The 27,564-nt window shown below is 34.6% G+C and overlaps 5 protein-coding genes across 10 annotated transcripts; 2 read left to right on the top strand and 3 right to left on the bottom strand.

Moving 5' to 3' along the window:
• Positions 1-188: 188 nt before the first annotated feature.
• Positions 189-2,319, top strand: LOC122529831 (ATPase ASNA1 homolog). Of its 3 annotated transcripts, none has more exons than XM_043656301.1 (8): positions 189-389; positions 476-594; positions 720-923; positions 1,007-1,215; positions 1,330-1,426; positions 1,504-1,654; positions 1,733-2,041; positions 2,120-2,319. In XM_043656301.1, exons 3-8 carry the CDS (start codon positions 802-804, stop codon positions 2,237-2,239), a joined length of 1,008 nt encoding a protein of 335 aa, XP_043512236.1. In that variant the 5' UTR covers positions 189-389; positions 476-594; positions 720-801; the 3' UTR covers positions 2,240-2,319. The 3 variants fall into 3 exon arrangements, with proteins under 3 accessions (XP_043512236.1, XP_043512234.1, XP_043512235.1); XM_043656299.1 differs by having other exon boundaries at positions 197-389; positions 1,324-1,426; XM_043656300.1 differs by lacking the exons at positions 189-389; positions 476-594 and having other exon boundaries at positions 630-923; positions 1,324-1,426.
• A 153-nt stretch (positions 2,320-2,472) lies between these two features.
• Positions 2,473-4,423, bottom strand: LOC122529821 (2-amino-3-ketobutyrate coenzyme A ligase, mitochondrial). 3 transcript variants are annotated; one of them, XM_043656278.1, is made up of 7 exons: positions 4,303-4,423; positions 4,015-4,220; positions 3,647-3,933; positions 3,377-3,583; positions 3,099-3,291; positions 2,815-2,992; positions 2,473-2,743 (listed from the first exon to the last, which is right to left on the bottom strand). In XM_043656278.1, the coding sequence occupies exons 1-7, from the start codon at positions 4,331-4,333 to the stop codon at positions 2,586-2,588; spliced, it is 1,260 nt and encodes a 419-aa protein (XP_043512213.1). In that variant the 5' UTR covers positions 4,334-4,423; the 3' UTR covers positions 2,473-2,585. The 3 variants fall into 3 exon arrangements, with proteins under 3 accessions (XP_043512213.1, XP_043512215.1, XP_043512214.1); XM_043656280.1 differs by having other exon boundaries at positions 4,354-4,371; XM_043656279.1 differs by having other exon boundaries at positions 4,339-4,359.
• Positions 4,424-5,215: 792 nt separating this feature from the next.
• Positions 5,216-7,702, bottom strand: LOC122529818 (nicalin-1). Its single transcript, XM_043656273.1, has 7 exons — positions 7,345-7,702; positions 7,064-7,251; positions 6,658-6,987; positions 6,365-6,574; positions 5,865-6,269; positions 5,571-5,791; positions 5,216-5,493 (listed from the first exon to the last, which is right to left on the bottom strand). Exons 1-7 carry the CDS (start codon positions 7,517-7,519, stop codon positions 5,352-5,354), a joined length of 1,671 nt encoding a protein of 556 aa, XP_043512208.1. The 5' UTR covers positions 7,520-7,702; the 3' UTR covers positions 5,216-5,351.
• A 58-nt stretch (positions 7,703-7,760) lies between these two features.
• On the top strand, positions 7,761-26,320 carry LOC122529832. The gene is made up of 3 exons (XM_043656302.1): positions 7,761-9,251; positions 9,639-9,790; positions 25,650-26,320. Exons 1-3 carry the CDS (start codon positions 9,015-9,017, stop codon positions 26,257-26,259), a joined length of 999 nt encoding a protein of 332 aa, XP_043512237.1. The 5' UTR covers positions 7,761-9,014; the 3' UTR covers positions 26,260-26,320.
• On the bottom strand, positions 9,595-24,675 carry LOC122529826 (carbohydrate sulfotransferase 11). 2 transcript variants are annotated; one of them, XM_043656289.1, is made up of 7 exons: positions 24,388-24,675; positions 21,830-22,002; positions 12,712-12,968; positions 12,025-12,265; positions 11,756-11,935; positions 11,494-11,651; positions 9,595-11,272 (listed from the first exon to the last, which is right to left on the bottom strand). In XM_043656289.1, exons 1-7 carry the CDS (start codon positions 24,398-24,400, stop codon positions 11,185-11,187), a joined length of 1,110 nt encoding a protein of 369 aa, XP_043512224.1. In that variant the 5' UTR covers positions 24,401-24,675; the 3' UTR covers positions 9,595-11,184. The 2 variants fall into 2 exon arrangements, with proteins under 2 accessions (XP_043512224.1, XP_043512225.1); XM_043656290.1 differs by lacking the exon at positions 24,388-24,675 and adding an exon at positions 22,977-22,998.
• Positions 26,321-27,564: the final 1,244 nt, after the last annotated feature.

Consider the following 27,564-nt stretch of genomic DNA (forward strand, 5'->3'; position numbering starts at 1 on the left):
TTGTTCGTTTCTTGAAATTTGGAAGGAGAGGAAGTATATTAGAATTGCGCCTGTCGGCAAATAAAACCGAATTTATTAATTGTAATTTGTAAAAGTAACACATCGTTCGGTACGTTGTTCACTAATCTAGAAATTAGTGAAGTCATTCGCTAACATAAAAACGATGCTTTCAGATTTCTCATGCTCGTAGGCTCATGCTCAGATGAGTTTCGTGATAAAAGTTTGATTTGTAACGAACCGTAATCTGTTCGATAATATTCGTAATGTTTCTATAACGAAAATTATTTGCCATCCTAAAAATTAGCGAAGATATACACTAATCTAAAAACGATTACATTTTTACATTTTTCATGCTCGCAGACAATCCAAAATTTGATTTGTAACGAACTGTAAGCAGATTCGATAATATTCGTTTCTATAATGAAAATTGTTCACTAACCTAAAAATAATGCTTTCACATTTCTCGTGGTTGCAGGGAATCGCCTAGGGAAAGTTGATACAATAAAAATTTGATTTGCAACGAATGAACTGTGAATAAACTATAAGCTGTTCTCGTAATTAAAATAAAAACATCGACATCTTTCAACGAACGACGTACGTACGACATATCGATAACATCGATCGTATCGTTTCGTACATAGCATTATACGTCTTATTTTGTACACTCAATAATACGTATGTACACAGTTGGTGTATTTCTACTGTCTCTTTTTTCGTAGGTAAGACGTAGACTAGCGACATAGTTACTATAGTAAATGACGTGTTAAAATTGAGAGCACGGTTCTTCGCCGCTTGACGAACATGAGCATGAACGATGGAGAAGTGATCGAGTACGAGCCGTCGATCAAGAACGTAATCGAACAACGATCCCTGCGATGGATATTCGTCGGTGGCAAAGGCGGAGTTGGCAAAACGACGTGCAGGTACTGCCATAACCTCAAAATTTCATATGTTTATGGGGTTATGTTGTTATTCAGTCATTTCCTCCCGTATTGTTAATTTTCAGTTGCTCGTTGGCTGTGCAATTATCAAAAGTCAGAGAGAACGTGCTAATCATATCTACCGACCCGGCGCACAATATCTCCGACGCGTTCGACCAAAAGTTCAGCAAAATTCCAACGAAAGTGAAGGGTTTTGAGAACCTCTTCGCCATGGAAATAGATCCGAATGTGGGCATCACCGAGTTACCGGAAGAATACTTTGAAAGTGAAGCAGGTATTTTGTTTCATCAATGCTTAAACTTTGTACAGACATTGTGTACTGTGTGGGCAATACGATCGGTATTGAAGAAACACACATGTATAGTTGTTTAACACAAAACAGTTTCAGGAGGTGAAGCCATGAGATTAAGTAGGAGCATAATGCAAGAGATTGTAGGAGCATTCCCTGGTATAGATGAAGCGATGAGTTACGCAGAAGTGATGAAGTTAATAACGAACAATTTTGTTGTTTGATGACATTTGTGTGTGACAACTGCTTGATACACTACTTGTATATTTTCAGGTTGGTCAAAGGGATGAATTTCTCCGTTGTTGTTTTTGATACTGCACCCACTGGTCATACTTTAAGATTATTGTCGTTCCCGCATGTAGTAGAGAAAGGATTGGGAAAATTAATGCGTCTGAAAATGAAGATCAGCCCTTTCATTACACAGGTCAGAAAGATTTAGTTTGACGATTTAGTGTAATCTTGCTTTGGTCAATATTCTAACTTCAAAATTGCTTGGATACAGATTAGTTCATTATTAGGAATGACAGATTTCAATGTGGATACATTCTGTAACAAAATAGAGGAGATGCTTGTTGTCATTCGACAAGTTAATGAACAGTTTAAAAATCCCGATCAAACTACGTTTGTTTGTGTGTGTATAGCGGAATTTTTGTCACTGTATGAAACAGAAAGGCTTGTGCAAGAGTTAACAAAATGTGGTATAGATACCCACAACATCATAGTGAATCAGTTGTTATTCTTGAAAGAAGGCGATGTACCTTGCAGATTATGTCTTGCCAGGCATAAAATACAAGACAAATATCTAGAACAGGTAAATAAAAATATTGTAATTCGACATATTATTTTATATAAAAGTTTGAGAAAGCTGATCAAACAAATTTTTTCGTAGATAATGGATCTTTATGAAGATTTTCATATCACCAGACTTCCTTTATTAGAAAAAGAAGTTCGAGGAGTCCAACAAGTCAAAGAATTTTCGGAAAATCTTGTTAAACCATATAAATCTTAACGTCTGTATAATTAACATTTCGTAAAAATATATAACTTTGACATGTAACCAAAAATTTTTCAAACTAAAGAAATCTTATACACGATAAAGTTTTTTATTTAGCTTAAGGTAATTTTATATTTTATTTTAATTTTAGGTCATTTTTTATTTATAATATTTAATGTAAAATAAGGCTTATCTTTGCATGTATTAAATGTTTCAGTTTGGTATAATTGTACATTAAATGTTACTTAAACAGTTATATACGTAATTTAGTTGTTTTCTTTTTTTACATTATAATTTGACTGAGAAATCCTAAGAAATATTTAAATTTAATAGAAGCTTTCGTGAAAATAAGAAAGAAATATCACTTAATAATATTAAATTCTTTTCCAACGTGTATAAATGCGTTTACGGCATGTTCTATATCGTTTTGCGAATGTGCAGCACTGATTTGAACGCGTATTCGTGCTTTATCTTTTGGCACTACTGGATAACTAAAACCAACAACATAAATTCCTTGTTCTGTAAGCAAAAAACAATCGTTTTATATACTGATGGAAGTTAACATGACGCAATATATTGTGAATATTTACCAATCATTTTATCAGCAAATTCAATTGTTAATCTTGCATCGCCTATCATAACAGGACAGATAGGATGATTGTCACCAGTAATTGTGAAACCTGCTGCTTTCATATTATTTCTAAACAGATTGGTATTGTTCGTTAAATGATCCAAAAATTTCGTAGAGTTTGTTATTAAGTCCATGACCTATATGTGGCATTAAAGGATAAAAATATAGATGATTTATAGTCTCTTTATATTTTCAATTACTTTTGCAGCGCTATTATGAAAAGTTTACGTTTCCTTTACATACTTTACTAGCTGATGCAACTACGGGTGGTGGCAATGAATTTGAAAATAAATACGGTCTACTACGTTGTCTTAACAAATTAATAAGTTCCTTTTTACTAGTTGTATAACCACCTGCTGCTCCGCCAATAGCTTTACCTAATGTGGAGTTGATGATATCAACGCATCCCAATTGGTTAAAATAGTCCTCTGTGCCTCTACGATAATTAATATTATATATTAAAACAAGCATTATAGTTAAATTATTTATTACTCAATAATATAATGTACTTAAAAAAATACCTTCCAGTTTTTCCAAAAAATCCAGTGGCATGACAATCATCCACAAACGTAAGAGCGTTATATTTCCTTGCGAGCTCTAATATTTTTGGTAATGGTGTAACGGTGCCATCCATAGAGAAAACACCATCAGTTGCAATCAGTCGCAAACGCGAAGACATATTAGCTTGTAGCTTATTTTCCAAATCTGTCATATCCCTATGCTTGTACCTTTACAAAACGTGACGTATTTTTACACAACAAAAAAAAAACATAATAATTTAGCTTGCTCACCTATATCTGCTTGCTTTGCATAATCTGATACCATCGATGATGGACGCGTGATTAAGCTCATCACTTATAACAGTATCTTCAGACGTTAACAATGCCTCGAATAATCCAGCATTTGCATCGAAACAAGATGCATAAAGGATAGCATCTTCTCTGCCGTGAAACTGAGCAATTTTCTTTTCTAATTCCACGTGAATGTCTTGTGTGCCACATATAAATCTTACAGAACTCAAACCTGCCCCGTACTTGTCCAATGCAAGTTTTGCGGCAGAGATGATTTCTCTGTTATTCTAAACTTACGAAACAATGAGAAATTAATTAATGCGATAGTAGCAATGTTGTTAATTTACTTTATAAATTTTAATACTTACTGCCAAGCCTAAATAATTGTTGGCACAAAAATTTAATGCCTGTGTTCCATTTGCTAGTACGATCCGTGTCTGTTGAGGCGAAATGATTATTCGCTCTTTTTTCCAAGTACCATTTTTTTTTACAGCTTCTAATTCCGGTGTCACGCATTCTGTTAAAAGGCTCATAGGTCTTTCCAAAGTCCATCTCTTGTTTTTGAATTTTAAATCTGTCAAGAAGATAAACAGTTAAAAACTCAATCTTTTTGTTTATAATTATAGTTGAATCAAAATCTAATGGGACTGAGATACTTTTGTTAAGAACATTCATATTTTTGTGCATTTTACAATTTTGTGATGTACTTTAATAACTGCTGAATGACGTCTAATTCCAGTAAAGTGAAAGTATAAGTCAAACCTGTTTCAGTATTTAACCTTGGATTTTCAGTCTTTGTCTATTTTTCTATAGAAGGTAGCCTTTATATGATCTTTTGTACAAGGTCTATGTTAGTAAGAAATATATTAAATATTCCAATATTTGGGTGAAAATATAAAAACCAATTTTTTTTTATTTTCCATCACGTTTATTGTACAAGCTTTTTACATTTCGTCCATTTGCATTTAAATAATCGTTAATAAATATTTATTATGCTCTATTTGTCATTCAAATAGTTCACTCTTCAAGTTTTCTTGCTCCGTCTGATAAATGCTTTTATAATATTAATATTTGGCAAATAGTCTTCTGTACTTTTTAACAAGAAAATTTTTAAAAACATTTGCTTTGTAACACTACCTGTATAGAATTATCTTAATTTACGTGATATACATATATTCAAAATTGTTATATTACACGTATATCATGTGTCGCGAACATGATAATACCTATTAAATGAAGTACATATTAGATCTGCATTTAAATAAAACTAACGTTCTAGTATTCTATATACGATTTGGAATTGTATCTATTACTAAATTCTTGTATTTGCTAAAATTTGCCAGTCTTTTTCTTCATAAATTGCATTCTGAAGTCTCACTATTTGGTCTGTTATTACTTGGTCTTAATTATCACGTGTTCTTATACATAATAATTCACCATAAAACGAGAAACAATGTCCTCTCTTTTAAATATGCTCTGTTATTTGCGTTATCTTTCTTTGATGAAGATGAAACGTGGACGAAAGTTCGAGTTGAAATTAAACAACCACATGTAACATTTACAGATTACTCGAGATACAACGTGTAGACGATCTTTAATTTAAGGCTAATGTGAATAAGAATTAATGTACAGACAGTTTTGATCTTTACACTTACTCATTATATATTAAATTTATGTTAAAGGATGAACGAAGTTTGACGCAATTTCACGACGACTTCACATTTTTTACAGAGAAACGAGTTGCTAAAGTGTACGCACGCGGGAAATTATGGACGATCACATAAATTATCCCCAAATATATAATGATAGCAATTGTAAGAAAAAGATCGAATACAGCTGGTTTTACACTGAAACACAATAATCCACGTTATCCACAACAAATGGTATCGACAATGATATGTAGTTAAAAAAAAAATGTATTTACCTGTATACGTTCAGCATTGCTTTTGTAACATCGTAAAATACAAATTCTGGATCCTGTTTGTCAGGACTGTGCAAAGTAACTTTAACATCACCCAAATATCTAGCCATTGCTTCTTTTAACGTACCAACTAACATGTTATTTTTATCTGCCAATAACGGAGCAGCCCTTGGTTGCGACGCTAAGTAATTAAACCACAAAGATAATGATTCCTTAGAAACCCCCTGGAAAAAGTAAAATAGTTGATACAACAAAAATTTATTACATTTAGTAGTTAAATGATGAAAAAGTGTGTACCAGTGGATCAATGAAAATCTGACTAGAACTTAAATTGTATATATGTCTCGCTAACGCTTCTGCGACTATTTGCGTGTGTTTGTATAATTTGTCTATCTGCCCTGTTTGTATAACGTCTAAAATCGTTGTTCTGGTTGGATCTTCGTGGCTTTTCAAACTGGACAGAGTCGTGGCTGGCAGTCTACGAATGCTGTATCTCTCGTGCTCCCAAGCCAACGTTTCCTCAGCCAGATTAATTTTTTTATGTATGCCTTCGACAGTGGTAACGTTTAACAACTCAGACACAGTTTTAAGTTCCTTGTAAAAAAGGCCACCCGTGGAATTTTCTTTAGGCGGTTTGGAGACGTGCACGTAAAGATTATCACTGGTGGATACCGTGTCTAAACAAATGACATACGCTGCGTCCTAACAATGAAATTCAATACATTATTATTTAAAACTATTTTGCAATATTGTGCGCAACGACAGAAGTCTTTCAAATATAAATATATATATAATACTTGGATTATTGAGCCTTCAAGTCCATCCAATTGATCTTCCAACCATTTTTTACTACCCTGGTAATTAAGTTTACCAGCACCAGTCACAATAAACACCAGATTGTATTGCGGTCTCGATCTACTAGTGGAGTACAAACTGGAGAATAATCGTGCTATTTCCAATAGCATTGTTACTCCCGATGCGTTGCTGTCTGCGCCGAAAGATAACTCCTGTTTATTAGCAACAAAATACACGTTTTATCTCTAACATTCTTAGCTATATGAATAGACATCAGCAGTACGTTATATCTTACAGGTGCGATGCCGGCACTATCATAATGCGTTACCAAGGCTATAGTTGGTAACTTCTCCTCTGCTCCAGTACCAGTCAATTTCCCGTGCAAAGTGGCTACTTTTACATCCGTCTTGGCTAATGCCTGTCCAGTCGCCACTACTACCTGATAACCGCTAGCTGATATAGAATTGAACATCGCCTCAGCTGCAGATCCAGCTTTCTCATCAGTGATAAAACCATTAGATAGGTCATCCAAGATTGTCTGTAGATCAGGATGCCATGAAGTAAAATACACTGGTATTGTTGTCTCCGGTCCAAACATCATAGACTCTTCTAGACTCATAATATGCTGCAACAAGACGACAAAAATTCGAACTTCAATTGGTATTTTCGACAAGAACCCATCGGGAGCAAAGCGAACGAACCTGTTTCTCCTCCAACGTCAATTCGGTGAGTCTTTCTGGTAAGATCACTATCAAAGCTCCAGCCTTGTGCTTGATAGCATGAAACAGACTCGGAGTAAGACTCAGCGCTTTCGTCACTACGCAGTGCCTGGAAGTGCTCCATCCTGTGAGAGATCTTGCTTCCAGAGAAACTGGAGCGCTACGGCAACCTGATCAGAAATCGAATTAATTAAAAAAAAAAAAAGAAAAAAAAAATTGTTGACCGAGTTAATGAGACGAGGATCCAGGGAAAACGACGTTACCGTGCGGTACACCGTGCAAGTCATACTGGTGCATTCGATAGACGGGAAATTCGTGCGAGGCGGCAACTGGATTCACCGGAGAAATGATAATAAAGATCGGCAGAATTATCAGTAAATAGTACGGTAAGTATCCTCGGCATAGTTCGGCGAAGCTGTCACATTCCTCTAGCCACATATTTCTCTCTTATTTTCTAGTTTCTCTCTTTGATTGCACCAAACAACGAAAGTATGCAGCTCCTAATTATTTTTCCATTGACCTGCGATCACGCGATGAACCTTCCCCTCGACTAGTCCCTGCTCTACCTATAGTAGGAATGTGGGAATTACATCATTGCAGCCGCGAACGGGGTACAAGACAGACCATAAATAAAAAGTTAAAACAGATGCAACGTTTTGATGTGTATTTTTGTATTACAAAGTTGTAAGATCTAATTCCCTAGATTCTAGGGCATCGACATGATCTTATTAGGGACATGAAACAGATCTGACATTCAGTTGTATATCGCGTTGAAAATTCAGTGCAGTAACAGCTAGCCTTAAATGCCAATTTCTTCACGAAATTACGAACAAGTTAATTTCGACGTAAAATATGCGAAGAAAGAAAGTTAATGCTTCAGTTACCCGGGCATAATTACGAAAGTTCACGAGCTAACCTTCTAAATTAGTTTTTTTTTTTTCAGATGAAAATTTGTTCAATTTATGGGTAGTCAAATGCCAACACCGCGTAGCGTTGAAACAGCAGAACTAATCGGTATTTTCGTCATTGCTGCGTATTATTGTTTACACTTTGTACCTTTTTAACCAAGTGGTATAGTAGCGACGTCGATAAAGGAAATAGAGAAGAAAACAAACAATTATTATACATAAAAAATTAAATAAATATTGTAATATTATTAATTAAAAGAAGTAAACCTCTATGTATTTACGCATGGTGTTAACATGCAAATATAAGTATCTTGGATTGGAATTAAAAACATAAAATGGAAAAATCCAATAGATGACAGCACTCCGTGCAAAGCGCGCGCGCGCGCTTCTTTTTTACCGACTGAATTAGAGATTAAAAGAAAAGGAGGAAGAGGAATAAACGGTGGCAAAAATACGAGAAATTTGAAATCAATTGGAGAACCAAGTATTCGGCAAAATCTACGGCAGAACCTTATTATTATTTAATTTATGTACATTTTACGTAAGTAAATATTGTGTGTTTTTGTTACGACATTCGATCCTTTTTTAAGAAATTAAGAACATTTCATTTTGGTAATACGTCAGAATAATCGACTGATCGTTTCCCCTAGATTTTGATCACGTGGTTTCATTTCGATATATGTATATATCTCTCGACTTATTGAATCGAATAGTGCATAGAGTAAAGACTATAGAATATAGTATATATATATTGTATATAGCATATAGAATATAGAATATTAAGTATTAATTTGATTATTATTACAAATGCATAATTATATCAAAATTGCGAATTGAATACTGAGTCTAATGATGTTTTCTTGATATATGTATGTATCTTTCGTTCAAATGAAATCCTTGATACTCCAAGATGACTTATACGTGATTTGTCATGCAAATTTTATCAGTAACGGCGCAAATGTGTACAGAGTAATTTGTCAGTTACTCGATTATTCGAGTACTGTATCAGTTTTGCGAAGGTATAAATGGATTCGACGGACGATGACATGTTTGTGCTTAGTGACGAGGAGCTGCCCATCTCTACTCCGAAATGCAATCCTATAGAGGAACATTTGACGAGAGCATCGTCGGACGTGCGAACTCGAATCGAGAGAGCAACGAACGACATCAAAGAAGTTCAGGATATGACGAGACGTATTCTGGAATCCCTGTATAAACAAGCTCGATACGGAGAGGATGTGACTTCGGACTCCGACAGTGACGTGAGTTCGTTAAAAAAATCAGTATTAGTAACAAGTAAATTGTATGACCTACGTTATTCACTTACATACGATGAAAAATAATTTTTTTTTATTAGTTAAAAAGAAAAAGAAATAATCTCTTTTATTAGTTAAAAAAATTAGTTTAAAAAAAAAGAAAATTTCCTCCAGTGTTTCATGAAAGTGGAAAAATATATTTAACTCCAACCGATTGTTTAATATCAATTTGTTAGTAAAAGGAAGTTTGTCAGTTGAGATCAGCTGGACAGATGAATTTCATACATTGTAATGAGGAATTGTACGAAAGGAAATGTGGATACATTATATTTATAACAATTGAATGTTCAACAAGTGTTAAAGTATATTAAACTCAGTATATACAATTTGTAGTTGTACACAATAAATGGACAACTGGTTGTGAAGAAGAAGAAATATGAAGTTAGTAAGCTCCCTCATGAATTTTTGGTAATAAACAGCAATTGGAAATACGTTTTCACTGATAAATGGGTTATCGGAGTTGAGCTGACCAACAGTTCAAACAAGTAAGTACGTTGCTAACAATCAAGGATAGAATCTTGATTCTCCAAGGATTGTACATAGATTTTGATCTAATTAAAGAAAAACGATGGTATTATGCTTGCAATAGCGTTGATATTTTTATATCTATCTACCTTGGACAATCAAACAAGTCATCTACAAACAACTTGTCTATCCTACTATTTTTTTGATTAATTTCAACCTGAAGATTAGGTATTCCATGTGATCAATTACTTTTTCTTAAATAGTTTTGCCTTGTAAAATAATTATTGTCATTTTGTGCTTATAATTTGGGGGATTAAAACTCATCGTATCACTTTTGTCTCATATAAATTTTACAAACAATTCAATTTTATTCGCAAGAAGTTTCTCGGTAATGAAAAATTTGTATTTGTATTAGATTTAAGTACATACGATGTAATGTTCCATGCTTTTAAATGAGTCTTACAGACTAAAATAAACTCTCATAGACTCCAATAAGTCTATAAGAAGGCCATCGCATAGGCTTATCGCGTATTATATTAAGGCATACAAACTATAAACTCAAACACCAGATCTAAAATACAAGTAAATACTGGAAAACTTCAAACTTACAGATCTCTGAATACCCTTGCATTTGGAAGTTGTACAATTTAACATACATCTTACTAATGCAATTATATATATATCTCCTGAAGGCAGTATTATTATCATTGGTACAATGATAATAATTACTATTGCAACAACATTCATATCAGTACACGTGTATGTATATTTATATATACAGGTATATACATATAGATTCAGCGAAAATATATACGTATTCTCCAAAATATACAAACACGAAAAAAAAAAAAAACAATTAGCTCGACTCGCTTGAATCAAGTTGAAATATATCCGTAACAATATGATGTAACAAAATATCACCGCACTCATATTGAATTGTACTCTATAACAGTTAATTCAACTGAAATGAAACAGGGACATTGTTACTAGGTGTTTCTACAAGGAATGCAGAGCACTCTTTGTCAGCACTAATATAATAAACTATTCCCATTCTCTCGAGCTTGAAGCAAAAAAGATTCGCCGAAGTGAGCATTATCCTTATCATAAAATTCTCGTAATAATCACGTGTAGTATTTAAGCAACGGAATTCTCTCGTGATCTTTTTGACTTAGCCCCTAACAATTGAACTAACAACACCTCGTTTATCAAAATATTTAAATGCAGCAGCAGGGGTTTGCAAATGTATTGTTAATTTGAGTATAACTCTCGTTCTGGTTTGCTATCAAATATTTTCGTTGTAATCGATGCTTCAATTGCATTTAACATGCTATTCAACGTTTAAAGAACTGAAACGCAAGTGGAGAACAATTCACGCGCCGACACGCGCTTGTCAATAATGTACGAAATGTTAGTATTACTTTTTACAGATTAACACTGTGTCCTCGTCTTTCCCGAGTGCTACGTACTCGTCGGGAGAATAATCGAAAAGCACGAAATCGTACCTGAAATGAAATAATAAAAATATTTTATTATCATAATATCCTTCGTCATTTTTTGAACGAGATATTGTAAATTGAAACGATATAATAACGCAATTATAACTCCAAAATTAACATGTAACATTTTGAATAATGAAACAATAATTATTTAATAATTATTTGTAATTGGGACACGTTCCAATTTAATAGTTTAATCCATGTCGTCTCCAATTTAATATACCCACCTAAACATCTCATAGAGATCTTTGATCTGCGATTTTGATAATTGAGCGAAATAATTCTTAATCACGTCTTTCGTTTGGACGCCTCTGGTAGGGTTCTTCCATTCAGGCTTAATGATGTGACTCACATGAGCTTGTTTTATAAGATAATCTTGATCTTCCTTTGAAAATAATTAAAATAATTAATAATCATCTCATTAATTAAGATATTGCAGACAATTCTTACTACTACAATTCTTATTATTCTTATTAGAAAGATATTTACATGAAGTGTTTCAAACTTGGCTATCACGTCGAACCGCACTTGACACGGTGTGCAAAAGGTCACAACTGGGGTCCAATGCATGTCAAGTTCGTTTCCGGCTCTCCATTGGCATAGCAACCATCGTACAAACTCTTCAAAGAGTGGGTACCTTGGACCGTGTCGTCCATTCGTCTTTGGATCCTAATTGAAAAGCAAAGATCTTTTAAATCCAACAAGCTCAAAATCAAATTGTATATGAAACTGTGCTATCAATGATGGCTAATTCTTACTTTAGACCTATAGTTCCAAACAATATGGGCACCAAGATTACTGTGAAACGTATGCGGCAGGCTGTGCTCCAATTTATCCCTGTAGGCGCTGAGCAACCTCTCAAATGGATGTCTCACTATCAAGAAACTGATGCTGTCGTTTAGAAACTTGTTCAACTCATCTGCCGTGTATCTGGGATATTTTTGCCTCGCCAAAGAAACAGGCACAGCCTTCGAGGCCTTTAAAAACTGTGGGCTGTATCTAAAAGAGATTTGTAAAGTTTGACCAAGGTTGAAGTTAATCTAGCTGTTTATTTAAACTTAACTGGGAGGTTGGATCATCTTTACCATGAGCATGGAATGTTTTATCTCTGTATATGACAATTAGTTTACATATATTACTAAACGTTATTTAAATATAATATTTATATGTAAATAATAAATAATATATGCATTATACATATGTACATAGTAAATTATATTTATTAAATGACATTTATACCTAGTACCTAGAGAACAAAACAAATTTCTATTTTGGTTTTGTTTCTTCACTCACATGAACTTGCATAAAAATCAATAATACAACTCACTGAAAAGATAAAAATAAAAGTATGTATGTACTCCAAACATAAATAATTAATGCGAAATGTACAAAAATTGATCCAATCTCCGCTAATTGAAAGTTGAAGAACGTTTAGTATCTTTTACCCCGCGAGTAGATTGAAATTGTACATCCAAGAGGTAGAGGCCGCTTTGAACACGTTACACCATATTAAATGATACTCCCTATTTACAAGAAATTCCCAAGCATTCGGTCTGTGCAGAGAATCGTTCCCAGGCCTGTCCAAACCTTCCTCGGCGCACTTCTCCGCCAAGAATTTCCTCCTTACGTTCAACCGTTTCTCAGTTTCGGCGATCGCTGCTTCCTCCATCAACTTTTCCTCGGGTGTCAGGTTCGCATCCTCCTGTCGACATTCGATACTTTTATTTATTTGTACTACGTGGGTATTCTCACTTATAAGCACTGTCTTATAAACACTGGATCTACCGACGATCAAAGATGTAAAATTTGTAGCAGAAAAATGAAAATAAAAGAAACAGAAAAAAAAAATGTATCCGAAAATACACTAATGTAAATATTTATATGTAAAATTTCCATGAGTAGTTCTAAATAGATCATTTTAAAAGGTAGGAAGAATAAGAGAACTATGCTGCAATATACATGTATATACATATGTATACTATACATATGTTGGAAAGATTGGGCAAAATATCCAGAAAATGCAAGTATTTTAATGCTCAACAATACAGATATTAAAAATCCTGCAGACTACGTTTCAAGAGATCTGTAATGTTAAATACTTGTTTTTATAGTAGTATTGTCAATGTCCCAAAATTTATTAAGACGTAAATAATAGCTGATACGTGTTACATATATGTATATCACGATTCGTGTCAGAAAAAATCGAACACTCGTTGTGAAATTGAAATTAAGAGGCTCCGTGAACATTGCAAGTGTTACCAGACATTGGACACCAACAATTGCTAGAGCAGATCAATCGGTATTCGTTTTATCGACACAATTGTCACCAATACTCGATATACACAGGCGATATACGCAATAATAATAATAATAATAAAATCAATCGGCGTCGAGTTTCACGTACTACGCGCAAACAACTGCATTAATGTCACAGTAAAAGAACAGATTTGCACGTAGATGAGGTTATTTAGTGCTCATTCGTTTAAACTTTCAAACGGGAAAATCACGACCGTCACGCGACCGATTCATAATGCATAGGCTTTCCTCTAGGTCTTCCAATGCACGAAATTTGAAGGCCGTTCACCAAGTTAATCTCATAGAACCAATTTCAATTTCAAATTAATTTTAATTTCATTCAAACTCTTTTCTATGAACATGGATGGTCGTTTCTTTTCATTTGAATATGTATATATATTCTAAATCTAATCCAAACCTAACCTATATTAGAATATATATATATATATATATCTAAAACCTAACCTAACATACGTGAAACCACCTCCCCAGTCGGTTGACCATGAGTCGTGGAACACCCTGTATATATTATATTTTTAAATTTTACAAGTTGTTTACGAATTTAAAACATTAGTCATTTGTTTCAAACTACTTTGCTTGATTAAAATACGAATTTGTCGCAAAGATTTGCAAAGTAATAAGCGTGGAATCTTAATATTCTAAAGGATGAAAAACAAAAATAACTTTTTACAAACACATGTTTTTTTTATCAATTTCTACCATTTTATCTAGAAATATAATTAATGGATTTTCTTCAGTATTACGTGTGAAAAACAAACATCCCTCAAATGACCAGCATTTTGAAGATAAACGAGTCACGAGTTTTTCGAATCTTTTACGAAAAGTAATCAGGAGGATTTTCTCGAGACGGTGTCTTTCCCACAGTAATGCCGCCAAAGAGTTTTCGATCGGAAGGAAACTTCTGTTCCCTTTGGCCAAATTTTCCATTACGCAGAATGTTCCAACAATGTTGATCAAGGAATTTCTTACGAAGCAGATACTCGAAACTCCGGGAGGCAAGGGGACAAGGCTCGCGCGAGGAATTTCATCCCAACACGAGCACGATCGCAATCTAACCAAGTAGGCGTGCGATCGTACCCCGTACAGACATTGCAGCCGCTGCAATGTCCCGCAATTAATTGCAGAAATTAGGAAAATTGAATTAACTTCGCGCGCAGCACGTGTTTACGTAGCTCTTGTTGTTATTGTAGATGCACAGTGGCACACCTCGGTTCGTAGAAAAAGGACGAAAAAACGAGAACTTGCTTCGAGGAGCAGCGGGGAGGGGGGGGGGGGGGAGCTTTGAATTCAGCACAGCAGAGACGGCTTCTTAATCGACTTGAAAGCCTACGAACGTCGCTCGTGATTCGAATCGTTTAGATTTAGATTCAGCCCCCGTAGAATTTACATGATAATTATCTTATTTCACGATCCATTGACTTTTTTCTAGAAGCTTCTTCTGCCCTAGTTTTCTCCACTTGCGACTTTGCTTGCGACTGTTTCGTTAAACTTACAATAGATCTGTCGGTTGGATCATATTCAAGTAAGATCGAACGTTACGTAAACACTCCCGTGTTTGTAGCTCGTAATTATTATAGAGGGGGTTCCAAGATCAATGGACAATTGATTGGCTCGAATAATACGATTGAAACAGTTTTCGTTATTTCGTTCATTAAAATTGTTTATTTAAATTTTATAGATATATGGAAATCTACGTAGTTATAAATGTCAGGCCGATATATTAATTAATTAACCTACATATTCCTAATTATAAATATTAGAGTAACATATAAATAAATTAATTAAATCGTTTAATATTAAATTATTAAATTGTCAAACTATTAAATTAATTAATTTATTTATTTATTGGCTTAATATTTATAACCAGGGATAGATTTAAATTTGCCGGAAATTTAATTTCGTAAATATCGAGTAACTTTGCAAAAATACCCGTTTTTGAATTTTACTTCTGTCCAAGATGTTACAGAATCGAAAATTCTCGAGAAATCAAATTTTAGTTTTCATTAAAAAAAAAAAAGAAAAAGAAAAGAAAGGAATTAGTTCTAATGAAACAATTGAAAAGTTACGAGGGCAGTTTTCGTTAACTTTCGAGCGGGGCACGATGTTCCTCGCGAGAGATCTTGTAAGGATTGAAATTCACGCGACTAAATTGTAATTCCATTTAATTCGAGGACCTTGAGATTGGTCATTAGCCAATCGATACGTTATCTATACGTGTTGCAACGCAACTGAACGTACGTGCAGTAGCTGTACATGTATTTACGTTTGACGTGCGAAACTTTCCGAGCTACGCGACAACGAAGTGACAACCAAGTTCTTTTCCACGCGAGTTGTGCGCTTAACCAGTTTCTAAAACGATTAAGCAAAACTGATTAAAGCGACTAGAAAAAGAGTTGAGAGTAAGAGTTCACGTCTAAAGGTGAGCGGTTAATTGTAAGATTTCTCGGAATTTACGGGAACGTTTTAGAATCCCTAGAAACGTTTATAGCCGCTTGTAGACCGCTCACGATGAGTCAGAAGTCGCACTAAGGGATAATTCAGACGTACGGATTGAGAATTTCTAGAACTTTTGCCGTGCGGTCACCTGCGTCCGTAACACATCTTCGAAATTAAACCATTGTTGCTACATTCGGTCGATGTTAAATGAAGATTGTCAGTGATATTTTTTTTAATTATATATCTCTTGTCATTGTTAACCTCTTGCGCTGAAATGACGTGCCGCGAACGCCGAGAGTTTTTTGTCCCAAATAACCATATTTTTTCGGTTTTAAGTATATTTAAGTGTAACCCAGACAAAACAAACAATAAGTTTATTACTTTTTAATCATTTCTATCCGATGATATCATACCGACGAGTTCAAATGAAAAAGAAAGTGACTAATTATTGTATATGGTTCGGTCACTCGTTATGGTCCGCCATCAGAGGAGTTAACCTCTTGCGCTAGAATGATATGCCACGCATGTCGAGAGTTTTTTGTCCCAAATTGCCATATTTTCTCGCTTTTAAGTATATTTAAGTGTAACCCAGACACAACAAATGATAAGTTTATTACTTCTTAATCATTTCTATCCAGTTTCATACCGATGAGTTCAAAGAAAAAAAGAAAGCAACGAATTATTGTATGCGGTCACTCGTTATGGTCCGCAAACCAGTTGCCAACGCAAGGGATTAATTATTAATCAATTCTCAACAGCTAATAAAATTTTAAAATTTTACATTATATGTAATATTATATATGTCATATTAAATATTATAAAATTTCGCATTAGCAGCAGATTATTTCGAGCGGTGTGTGCCGTGTTGCCAAAAGTCTAATATAGAATTCTGGAGCATCCAAAGAGAAACAAACGACCGAGCAAAAGTGAAATTGAGAAGATCAAAAAGTGCAGAGAAATCTGCAAGGCTTATACATACACATTTCTAGACGATTCGTGTATGATTCCAACTTGATTTCATTTCTAAAAGCCGATAACTTTTCCAATCACAGGCGAATCGGTGTGCCTTTATTTACTTATCGATCGTTATCAGCTTCGAGATTCGTATTCACGGAGCGATTTACATCCAAAGCCACGATAAAAATATTTCACTTCCTTTATATTGTCAAGCTCTCATCAATATACACACACATATATATATAATCTTCCTAAATTATTAGCGTGAAGAATTATTATAGTGAAAAAATCAATTTTTATAAAATCGAAAGCCGTTGCTGTATAAAAAGAATATTTTCTTCGCCATACTTTTCATTTGCAAAAACTACTGACACTGAAAGACGTTCTCTTCGTTGAATATTTTTTTCTCAAATTGTGGAAGTGAAGTTAAAAAGAAAAAAATGTCTAAAATATGTTTAAAAAAAAAAAATTCTGCTTTGTCCACAGTCACGGGAATGTTCCAGTATTTTTTATTTCATTCAACAATGGCGCCCTGGTATTCGTGGTAATTTGTAAATCGATGCGAGATGATCTACGGAAGTGGCGGATGATTATTTTTTTTTTTCTTTCTTTCTTTGTTCGTCCAACGTGAGTTTCATGATAAATTATTTGAAACGATGCTTATCTAGCGTGTTGCACTCGTAACGAGGAGCGATTCGTTCTTCCAATGACATTTAAGAACGATTGCAACATACCACTTGCCAGCTCGTGAGTGTCTCACGGTGAACATCTCCCAACTTTCCCCGTCGAAAGAGAATCTAACGACGCTCGTTCCTCGGTGTCTGTTCGAAATGAGCAGTTGAAACTGCTAGAGGAGCAAATTCTTGGTTAAAAATTCCTTTTCGATTAAAAGAATTAAAAGAAAAATTAAAATTAAAGGAAACGAAAACGAAGATATTTCAGTGTGTGTGCCATAATATCGTGCAATCTCTAATTGAACTCAACGACACGAAAATAATATTTCTATCAATTTCTAAAGCTACAATCACAAAATAGCTGAAAGATTTGAAAAATTCGAATTGAACATTTAAATATATTAAATATTCGAAGATCTAAAATTCTAAATTAAACGTTTAAAGATTTAAAGATTCTGATTAAATGTTTACGTTATTATACAAAACTCACATGTTCAAATTTAAAAGAGAAGAAAAAAAGAAGAAGAAGAAGAAGAAGAAGGGAAAAAAGGAAGCACACAAAAGTAACAAACGTAACAAAAGTCTAGGCAAGATCTAAGAGAGACTAAATCAACTTTGTATTGTTAACTTAAGCGATTGTGAGATCGACTGTGCAAAAAAAAAAAAGAAATATTTTTACCATAATTTTGGATCGATAAATAACTAAAAAGCACATCGATACAAGAAAGCAAGGAAAGTCTAGGCAAGATCTAAGAGGACCAAATTCACATTGTGTGGTTAACTTGAGCGAGATGTGAGATCGATGAAATGTTCGATTTTAAAAAAGTCAATCTCGAACGAAAGAAACTTCCTCCCTTTGTGTTTGCTTATGTACCGTCTATTTTCAGCTGATATGTTTTTTTTTTTTTTCGTACGTCATCGTGAAATCACCGTGAAGTACAGCGTTAAAGCGAAACCAATTCTAATGGATCACCATATGCGCACGTGTGCGTATATACGTGGTACATTACGTAAGAGCTCTCGCGGTTCTTCTGTTTAGTTGTATAACTACCATCGGTTACGTTTTCTCACGTAAAACGCAGTTCTCGTGCTCGTCCACGGATTCTAGTCGTGATTTGCGCGAGTTGTCTGTCGCACTTCTGCCCGACAGGATCAATCGAACCGGCAAAGACTATCTTTATTTACTGTGTTTCGTTTGCTTTCGTTTATCGTACTATGAATTGAACCTAAAATTCACAGCATTTGTACTGCAGTATATATATAGGATGTCATTGTATGTTGCATTAGTATATTTAATCTAGTATAGATTTATTATACATTATAGTATACATTTAGTATACATTTATTTAAGAGATTATTTAAAATAAAATATCTGCGTCTGAACGCTATCGAAATCGATGCGCCAGGACTGCAAACAGACAGATCGAAGATCACAAACGCCTGGCCGACAAATGAAACTATCGATTTTTATTCCCTATCGGCGGATATCCTCGCTGTAATAACCGCTAGGGAAACCGGTGTCGTCCGTATCGGTGGGAGATCGATTTACATCGGCGCAGTAATTGTCGAGATCGGGGGGAGTAAACCGTAAACCCAAGTTGCACCACTCGAAAGGGGATCGTAGGCAGAGCTGCATTTGTGTGCCGCATTGCGCCCCTGGAACTCTGCCAATCTTCACGGTGGCTTTGCTTTACGTAAGGAGACCGCTTTTTCGATGCGCTTTCGACCTCCCCAACCCTCGTTGGGCGAAGAAGAGACGCCGCGACGTTCTTCTCTCTCGAAGCGTATCGCGTTTTGCTTACCCTACATTTTACACGGTACAGCAAAAGAAAAAGGAAAAAGAAAAAAATGAGGATAATCTTCTTTGTGAGAAGACGTTCCGATGCACATTATTATGCGACGAGGCAATATCAACCTATTTCTTGACACAAGCTTGACACACAGGCGAAAATCAAAGGTAACAAGTTGCAATGGAAGTTTTATTTTCAAGAGTCTTGTTAAAAAATACTAAGTCCACAGTTAAGCGTCCGCAGTACGGCACCAATAGCGGACGCTTGACCACTTGCGCTGGCAACTGATTGCGGACCGTAACGAGTGACCGAACCGTATATACAATAATTCGCCGCTTTCTTTTTGAACTCGTTGGTATATCACTGGATAGAAATTATTAAGAATTAATGAACTTATCATTTGTTTTGCCCGAGTTACATTTAAATATACTTAAAACTGAGAAAATGTGGCAATTTGGCGCAAAAACTCTCGACGTGCGTGGCGCGTCATTTCAGCGCAAGAGGTTAACCCCTCTGATTGCGGACCATAACGAGTGACCGAACCATATACAATAATTCGTCGCTTTCTTTTTGAACTCGTCGGTATGATATCACTCAATAGAAATTATTAAGAAGTAATTTAACAAATTTATTATTTGTTTTGCCTGGGTTATACTTAAATATATACTTAGAACTGAGAAAATATTGCAGTTTTGGGACAAAAAACTCTCGACGTGCGTGACACGTCATTTCAGCGCAAGAGGTTAGGCAGAAAGGTATATTCTCTGAACTGAAGGAAAGAGAGAGGATGAGCGTCAACTATTTCAACAATACTATAGGCACTAATATCGGTATCTTATATACAGAGTGATTCACGTAACTTGCACACTTGAAATAACTTTCAAATTACGCGTCTAATGTAAAAATTGTTTAATACAGAAGTTATGCGGTTTCAAGAGGAGGCAAAATATGGCATATCAATTTCTCGTGGGTTCCGAAATTTCCGAGGTCATCTTTACTTTTCTCTACGTTCCATCTTTTCTATTTTTTTCTATGTTCTGTATGTATTCTAATATTCGTGAAAAATTGGAGACGTTTTCAGACTCGATTCTCCAAAAAAGTAACGCAATTTTTCTTAATTCTCGTCTTATTAACGTCCGAGTCTTAGAATCTTCGTATCACGAATTTACTTTACTAGATTTCAGATTTTATAGCGACAGGAACACGAGCATGAAAGCGCGGCGTATTGAATGAATTAGAAGGGGTGAAAAAAGGAAAGATGTGCGAGCCGTGTAAAAGGCCATGAGAAAACGAACAGATCATTGGCCTTTCGCCTTTTGTCGTGTGAAGAGAATAACGGATTATATAAGTAAAACGCCTGAGGCTGTATCTTGCAATTAGTGGCGCGTGAAAATTGAATGAACACACTTCGGCTTGCTTAATGATTCGTTTGTTCCTGAAAGACAAGTAGAGGGAAAGAAAAGAGAAAATAAAATAAAATGCGCCTAGAGGGATACGCTAAATTAGTTCGTACTGTACACGTAGCTGGATAGCTCATGAAACACTGTTTGAAAAAGCTAGAGTGGCACTTGCGGCAGAATTGTGAATTTTCATATACACACTTTTACACGTGTAAACACGTCTTCAAATTGATCAGACAACACCCCGCTCGAAAGCTATTTGCTACTCAACACTTTTTGCAGTATATTCATTATTCGAGTTTTTAGCAACAGTTTGTGAATGTTACCAAACTGTTCAAATTCCTCCTATCTACAAGATGGGCCAAAAGTTTCTTCCCTTTTTTTTTTTAATAAAACATCAAAATACAAGAAAAAACTAATTTTATTAATTTTAAATTAAATTCAAGTTCAAACATGATTTTTTCATCATCTGTAGAAAATTGTAGAATAAAAAAATTGCGGATTTACTTTTGTAGGAAGTGATTTTTGGCCCACCCTATAGATTCCACAATTTTGTAACATTTAAGCGAACCAAAGCGTTTGTAATTTATTTAAAATATTATAATCTATCGAACTCCTTTATAAAAAGATGACGTTCACGAAATAGTTCTGTAACGTTCAAAATCTACATTCGGAAAATCTAAATTTCACTCCGCGACAATGTTTCTTATCGTTCTGAAGATCAATCTTCCAACGACTCAAACAGGAACATGGCACATACGTGCTTCTTCCTGATGAAAAGAGCAAGCAAAAAAGAAGAAGAATCTAGAATGGCTTTTGGCCGCGTTTCCAACGAGACCGAGTAATTTACGGTTCGTCTAAAATAATCGTCCCCTTGGAATGTAATCCGCCTAATTTTCCGGTGGTCCAAATCCGCGAGGGGAGATGCGCGCCGAAAATGAAACAAAAGAAATCCTTGGCCAGTGCCAGAGATAAAAGATCGTCACTCACCTCCAACAAAAGGCCCTGCTGCACATTGTTGCCGGTGTCCTGGCTCGACAGAGCCAACACCAGCAACGTCAAGATACCAGCAGCCAGCAATGTTCGCCTAATCGCCGCGAACACGTACCGTCGCGGCGTCATCTTCTCACGATACACGATCTTCCTTCGATACTCATATCGAACTGAAACACAGCCAAATGAATGTTCATTATAGCTTCGAAGTTAATCGCTACGGTAAAGTAGAGAAAATAGGTTAGGCATAGGTTAGGCATAGGTTAGGTTATAGATAAATAGGCTAGGTTATAGATAAACAAGATACTGGACGTGTAATAATTTTTTACAAGGTGTCTCAAAAATTGACACCTTTCTTTCGTTTGTTCTTGAAGAATTTTTTTGTTTTTTTTTTTTATTTTTTTCCTATTATCCCGTTTGAATACTATCTCTGTTTAATGTTTAAAGATTATATACAGAGTGTGTAGGTGACTCTAGGTGAAATAGTAGATTTGGAATTTGGACAGTGTTGATGTCCTCATTGAAATACCACTGAAGAAAATACACATGCAAGAATGCAAGAATACAACGGATCTATTAACTGTGAAAATAAATAGTTTCCTATTGACTGTATGTTTATGAAAACACGGTTCAAATAAACACGTAAATCGACAATGATTTTCTCAAAAATGAGGCCTCGAGACAAAGAAGGTTTTATTCCCTTTTTACCGACTTACGTTTTCACTTGAAATCATAAAAGACCTCAGTGTACGATCTGCATACGAATAAAAATTAGTACAGAAGTTAAAGTTTCATTTTTTTTTTTTTTTTTTTTCTTTTTACGTTAATGTCGATTGCATACATGCATGTATGATGCGTTAGAGAAATCTACGCTGTATCATACGTTGTACTAAGGTTATCCGTGTTGCAACTGCTTTGAAAGTTGTTAATTAAAACTGCTGCCTGAATTATTCAGGCGTCTTCTTTTTAATTGAAATAAATGTTTTAATATCTGATCATGACGCTATAAACCATTCGAAATATGAACCACTTCATCAGGGACATGAATTATGCGTAATATATAACGAAGAAGCATAAGCACTCGGCATAATAACGTTTCGTAAGGAGTTTATTGAAGCACGATATATGTATGTCTCGTCATTACCAGTCATCAGCAGTCACGTGCCTGTTTCGTAAGGATGCATATTGCGAATCTGTGTTGGAAAACCTTAAAGTGTAACAATATCGTAAAATTACAAATTTTTACCGGAGCTATTGAAACAAATGAACGAAAAGTTCCGAAATTAGTTAATTTTAACAATCTTCTTGTTAATTAATAACAACATAGACAAGAAGCAATTCGCACATATACACATCTATATATGCCATCGATTCGCAACTTTTAACTCGTCAACGACGCTTTAAATTTTAAATATAAATAGTTAAATATCGTAATATCAACACTACTTCAAATTTCTTTTGAATATCAACGATATACACACGTATCGATTTTTTTTTTCATGCGATTATCAAAAGTTAATTGCATTTGGTGCACATTGTTCTAAAATATATATTACACATCTATATGTGTGCATGTATATGTGTAAAATATTATGTCTCGTTATTACGTTTCAATATCATATTACAAACATTTACAATATCATATTACAAAAGAAATGAGAGTAAATTACATCCAACAAATACACAGATACGCTTGCTTGTCCAGCAAGTTCCAAGGCTATTGTAGAATAATACATGTAATACTTATAAAGTGGAACGTCAGATTCAAGGATCGATGACGCTCTATCGAAAAAGTTTGCATGGAAACGCAAAATGTAGACTTATCTTCGACAAAATGATTATAGTAATTGTTACTACACATCCTGCCGTTCTTGATACTTCCATTCGTTTAATTATTTATCTAATGTTTGAAAAAAAAATACATGTCGCGTTCAACGCGACACAAAATTATCAAATTCTTTCTACGTATATCTTCATAGAATTTTATATTTGTTGAAAATGAATACATTATAAGATCGTTGGATCTTTAATGATTTAAATAAATATATTTAATTGGATCTTAAATTCGTTACGTTGATACGTTAAATATAATTATAGATCATTGTTTTGAAAATAAACACCATTAGACAACAATTTTCTTCAAATTATACTATCTAGAAATTATACTATCAAGAACGTCATTTATGAAAATATTTTCTCATTTATTCCAACTTCTTTCGTCGTTTTTTTTTTTAATTGTAAATTTTGTAAAATTAATAGCGATTAAATGACGATTGGCAAGAACTCTAAAATTCTATTTGATAAAACAGTTAAGTAGACAATCAAAAATACCAAAAATATCAAATATACAATGAAATATCAAAATATGCTAAAAAACGCAAACGACGAATTTTTTTAGCAGCTAATGCAGCTGATGCACACGTTTCCTGGGTCAATGGGTCAGACGGACACCCCTTCTTCTTCCTGATCTAACTTTCTTTACACAGACAATCTATGACATCATCCTTACCACCTTCATCCATTTTTATGTTTATTAGATCCACTTTAATACGTACTTGGCGTGGACATATATGCCCCTTGATATCAAGAGTCAACGATGCATCTATCGCACCCCCAGCAAGAAATCCAACCGTCTCCTTTTCGATTCGCCCACCGGGAGAATCGATCCACCAGTGTAAACTTGTAGAAAATGTGCCGCGAGTCCGGAACACTCGGATTACAGCTAATGTACTTTCTGGCGTTGTAAATGGACAAAACACGTGACACAAGTAACTAATTGAATGGAAAGTGCAGACACCACACGATCACGGCGGCATCCTGCAGATTACTGAAGTGACACACACCACACGACCACACCGTTCTACTATACACCTCTATGCATGCGTCGTCTGCTACCAAGCGGGTCGTACGCGCCCGCTGATTGGCTGACATTTTCGCGGGTCGATTTGCCTTTATGATGATCACTTCTACGCATGCGTACCACCGTTGAAACTGTGTCTTGTTATTCGCTATTCGCTAGCTTCCGCGACGCTATACAGACTCCCTTTAATTATCTGTCTATCCTACTTCGAATACCGCTTTCATTATCGAGCAGTATTGAATAGCAAATAGCCTAGATGTTAGGCAAACGTTTCTGTTTAATATTCTACGTACCGAAGCTACTTTAAAGCAGCACTTTCGTTAGATTATTGTCTTAGAAATCTTGATGGCATTTATAAGTAGCACTTCTACGAAGTTCTTTGAAGTGTTCTCAATGCTTAGGCAGCATATTCAGTAAACGTTTCTGCAATACAGATAACGATGAATGTTTCATATCGTAAAGATTTCGTGTTAATTTGTATCTAGCAGATTTCCAATTGATGAGCATCGATGAAACAGTATTGTAAGATACTGAAGTTAATTACCTACAATATTGTTTCACTAACTAACTATCCCCGTTACTTACTTTTTGAAAGAGTGCTACAATTGGATTCCATTTATCGAAGCTCGTGGGAAACATTGATACGATTGATATTAATGAATATCACATTCTCTCTATTTGCTGTTACATGATCTTTCATTTTTCAAATAAATAGATTCGACAGGCGAAATTTCATTTCAGTAAATAAAGTTTTCTTACACATATGCTTACCACTTTAATTTGATTTCTCGAGATGTTCGATTATTTTCACATAAGCCATCAGCATTAAACTCTCGGTATCCCAAATTATTCAGCGTCGTTCCAGTTATAGCAAAGCAACATTGCATTAGAATATTCCAACCGGTACACTTGTAATATATTTGAATGTAAAAACTTTACCGTTCTTTTATTTTTCAGAAAAATAAACAATCCTCAGATCTACGTATCTTTCAAAGAGGACGACGACAATCTTCGTGGCATGTCGACGTTTTGGAAATTAGAGAACGAAATATTTTCATACCAGACTAATGAGATTTACCCTTCTGGCCAAGTCGTTGCTACCGTCGTTCTCGATTTACCAAAATTCGACGAGAGGCCATTTTACGATATTTACGGCACAATTGTATACGAAGTTGAGGAGAGAGAATATCAAATTTCAGTGCCCGTTATCCGTCTTAAAATCGACGACACCATCGACAGCGGTTACCAAGTCAAATTTCTGAACCACGTTGATCCAACAAGGATGAAAGATGTGCACGTGATTTCGCCAATGATCCTGGCTTTAAGAAGCACGTCGATAGAGAAGAACGTCGACATACAGATGAAAAGAGATCCTGAAAGAAAGAAACACTTTCTGAAGTTTCTGAAAAAGTATTCTTTTCAAGAAATCCACACAAATGTTCACTTTGTACAGACAACTGGCTGCCTGATGCATTGTTTGATTGAAATACTGCCGATTTCCCCTGTCGAAAAGGAAGAAAAACTGAGGATTTCTTCAAGGTTCAACTGGAAATGTCACAATTTTTAAAAATTCTTACATTATTTCTTTTATTAACGCAGAAACTTACGCATTAATACGTAATAATAATTTCTAGATCTAATCATCAAATGAATATAATAATAGGACTTTTGAGAGAGTATTTTCCGGACCTGCTGACTGAAGAGAACGTTAATCCTGTGAATGCTGCGATGGTCCTCATGGAAGAATTAAAATTGTATCTTAAGGACACGAGCACCGCCAACCGGCAACTGGCGAGAATAGCAACTGACCTAGTTATTCCATGAACATGGTAAAACAGATTTTATTTATTAACAGAAGAGTAAATAACGAATTGAATGAATTTACCGTTAACATGAATTTCCAATTTATTTGATATTTCTTTGATGAATTACATGTTATATACTTTGTTATACCTATGTAGTTATAAAATTTTGTATTTTATACATTTTATGCTTCATTTTTATATAAATTTTATACGTAATTGTTTACCATACGAGACTCCTGCGTTAAATTATCACTTACTCGTGAATTAAAGTGAAAATTAAGCGTAGTGTCGAATGATTTTCGAATTATTGTTCCCCGCTCCTAGTTCTTCCTCCTAGACAATAATATCAGGATAGTATGGCATAAGTAGTAGCATCGTAACTATCGAGATCCCGCCGAAAACCGGTTTAGTTGCTGCTGCTTCTACCTAACAGCGGTTAGATGAGTGAAACAAAAAATATGACATTTTGTAAAACTGATTTTTATAAAAATCAGCACTATGCAATTGTGTAAAAATTTTAACAGAAATTGTAATGGAAAGAGAAAGAGATATTGATAATCGTATTATACGTAAGGAAATTTTTACGTGAATTCTTGTGTTTCATCCGTTTTGATTTACTTCAATAAAATTCTTCATGACAGTAAGTAAAGATGTTGAATATACTTGAGTGAAGAAATTTGTCAAATAATACCTGTACCTTTGAAACAAATAAAATTAATTCATTTATCAAAATTCTGAACAATGCTTAAAATTGTTAATAAAACATTCAATTAAAACTTGATTAGAGTTACTTCACTCGCTATACTAAAATTATTTTTACTTACAGTTGTAGTTATTTAAAAAAACGATTACGAATTTAACGATAGCTTTCAGTCAATACATAACAAAAGAATTTGACGATTACTTTCAGAAAGATCGAAATTCAAATTTTCTTCTCTGATCTTTTTTTCTTTTCTATTCAAACCGAGACACATGAGATAATAAACATAATTTCGTTTTATAGCAGTGCTTAAACTTATTTGCTTAACTCCCTCCGCCATGTTTCATTTTCCATCCGTAAAATCTGA

This window comes from Frieseomelitta varia, unplaced genomic scaffold (genome assembly GCF_011392965.1).
Source record: "Frieseomelitta varia isolate USP_RPSP 00005682 unplaced genomic scaffold, Fvar_1.2 scaffold_310, whole genome shotgun sequence".
NCBI lineage: Eukaryota > Metazoa > Arthropoda > Insecta > Hymenoptera > Apidae > Frieseomelitta > Frieseomelitta varia.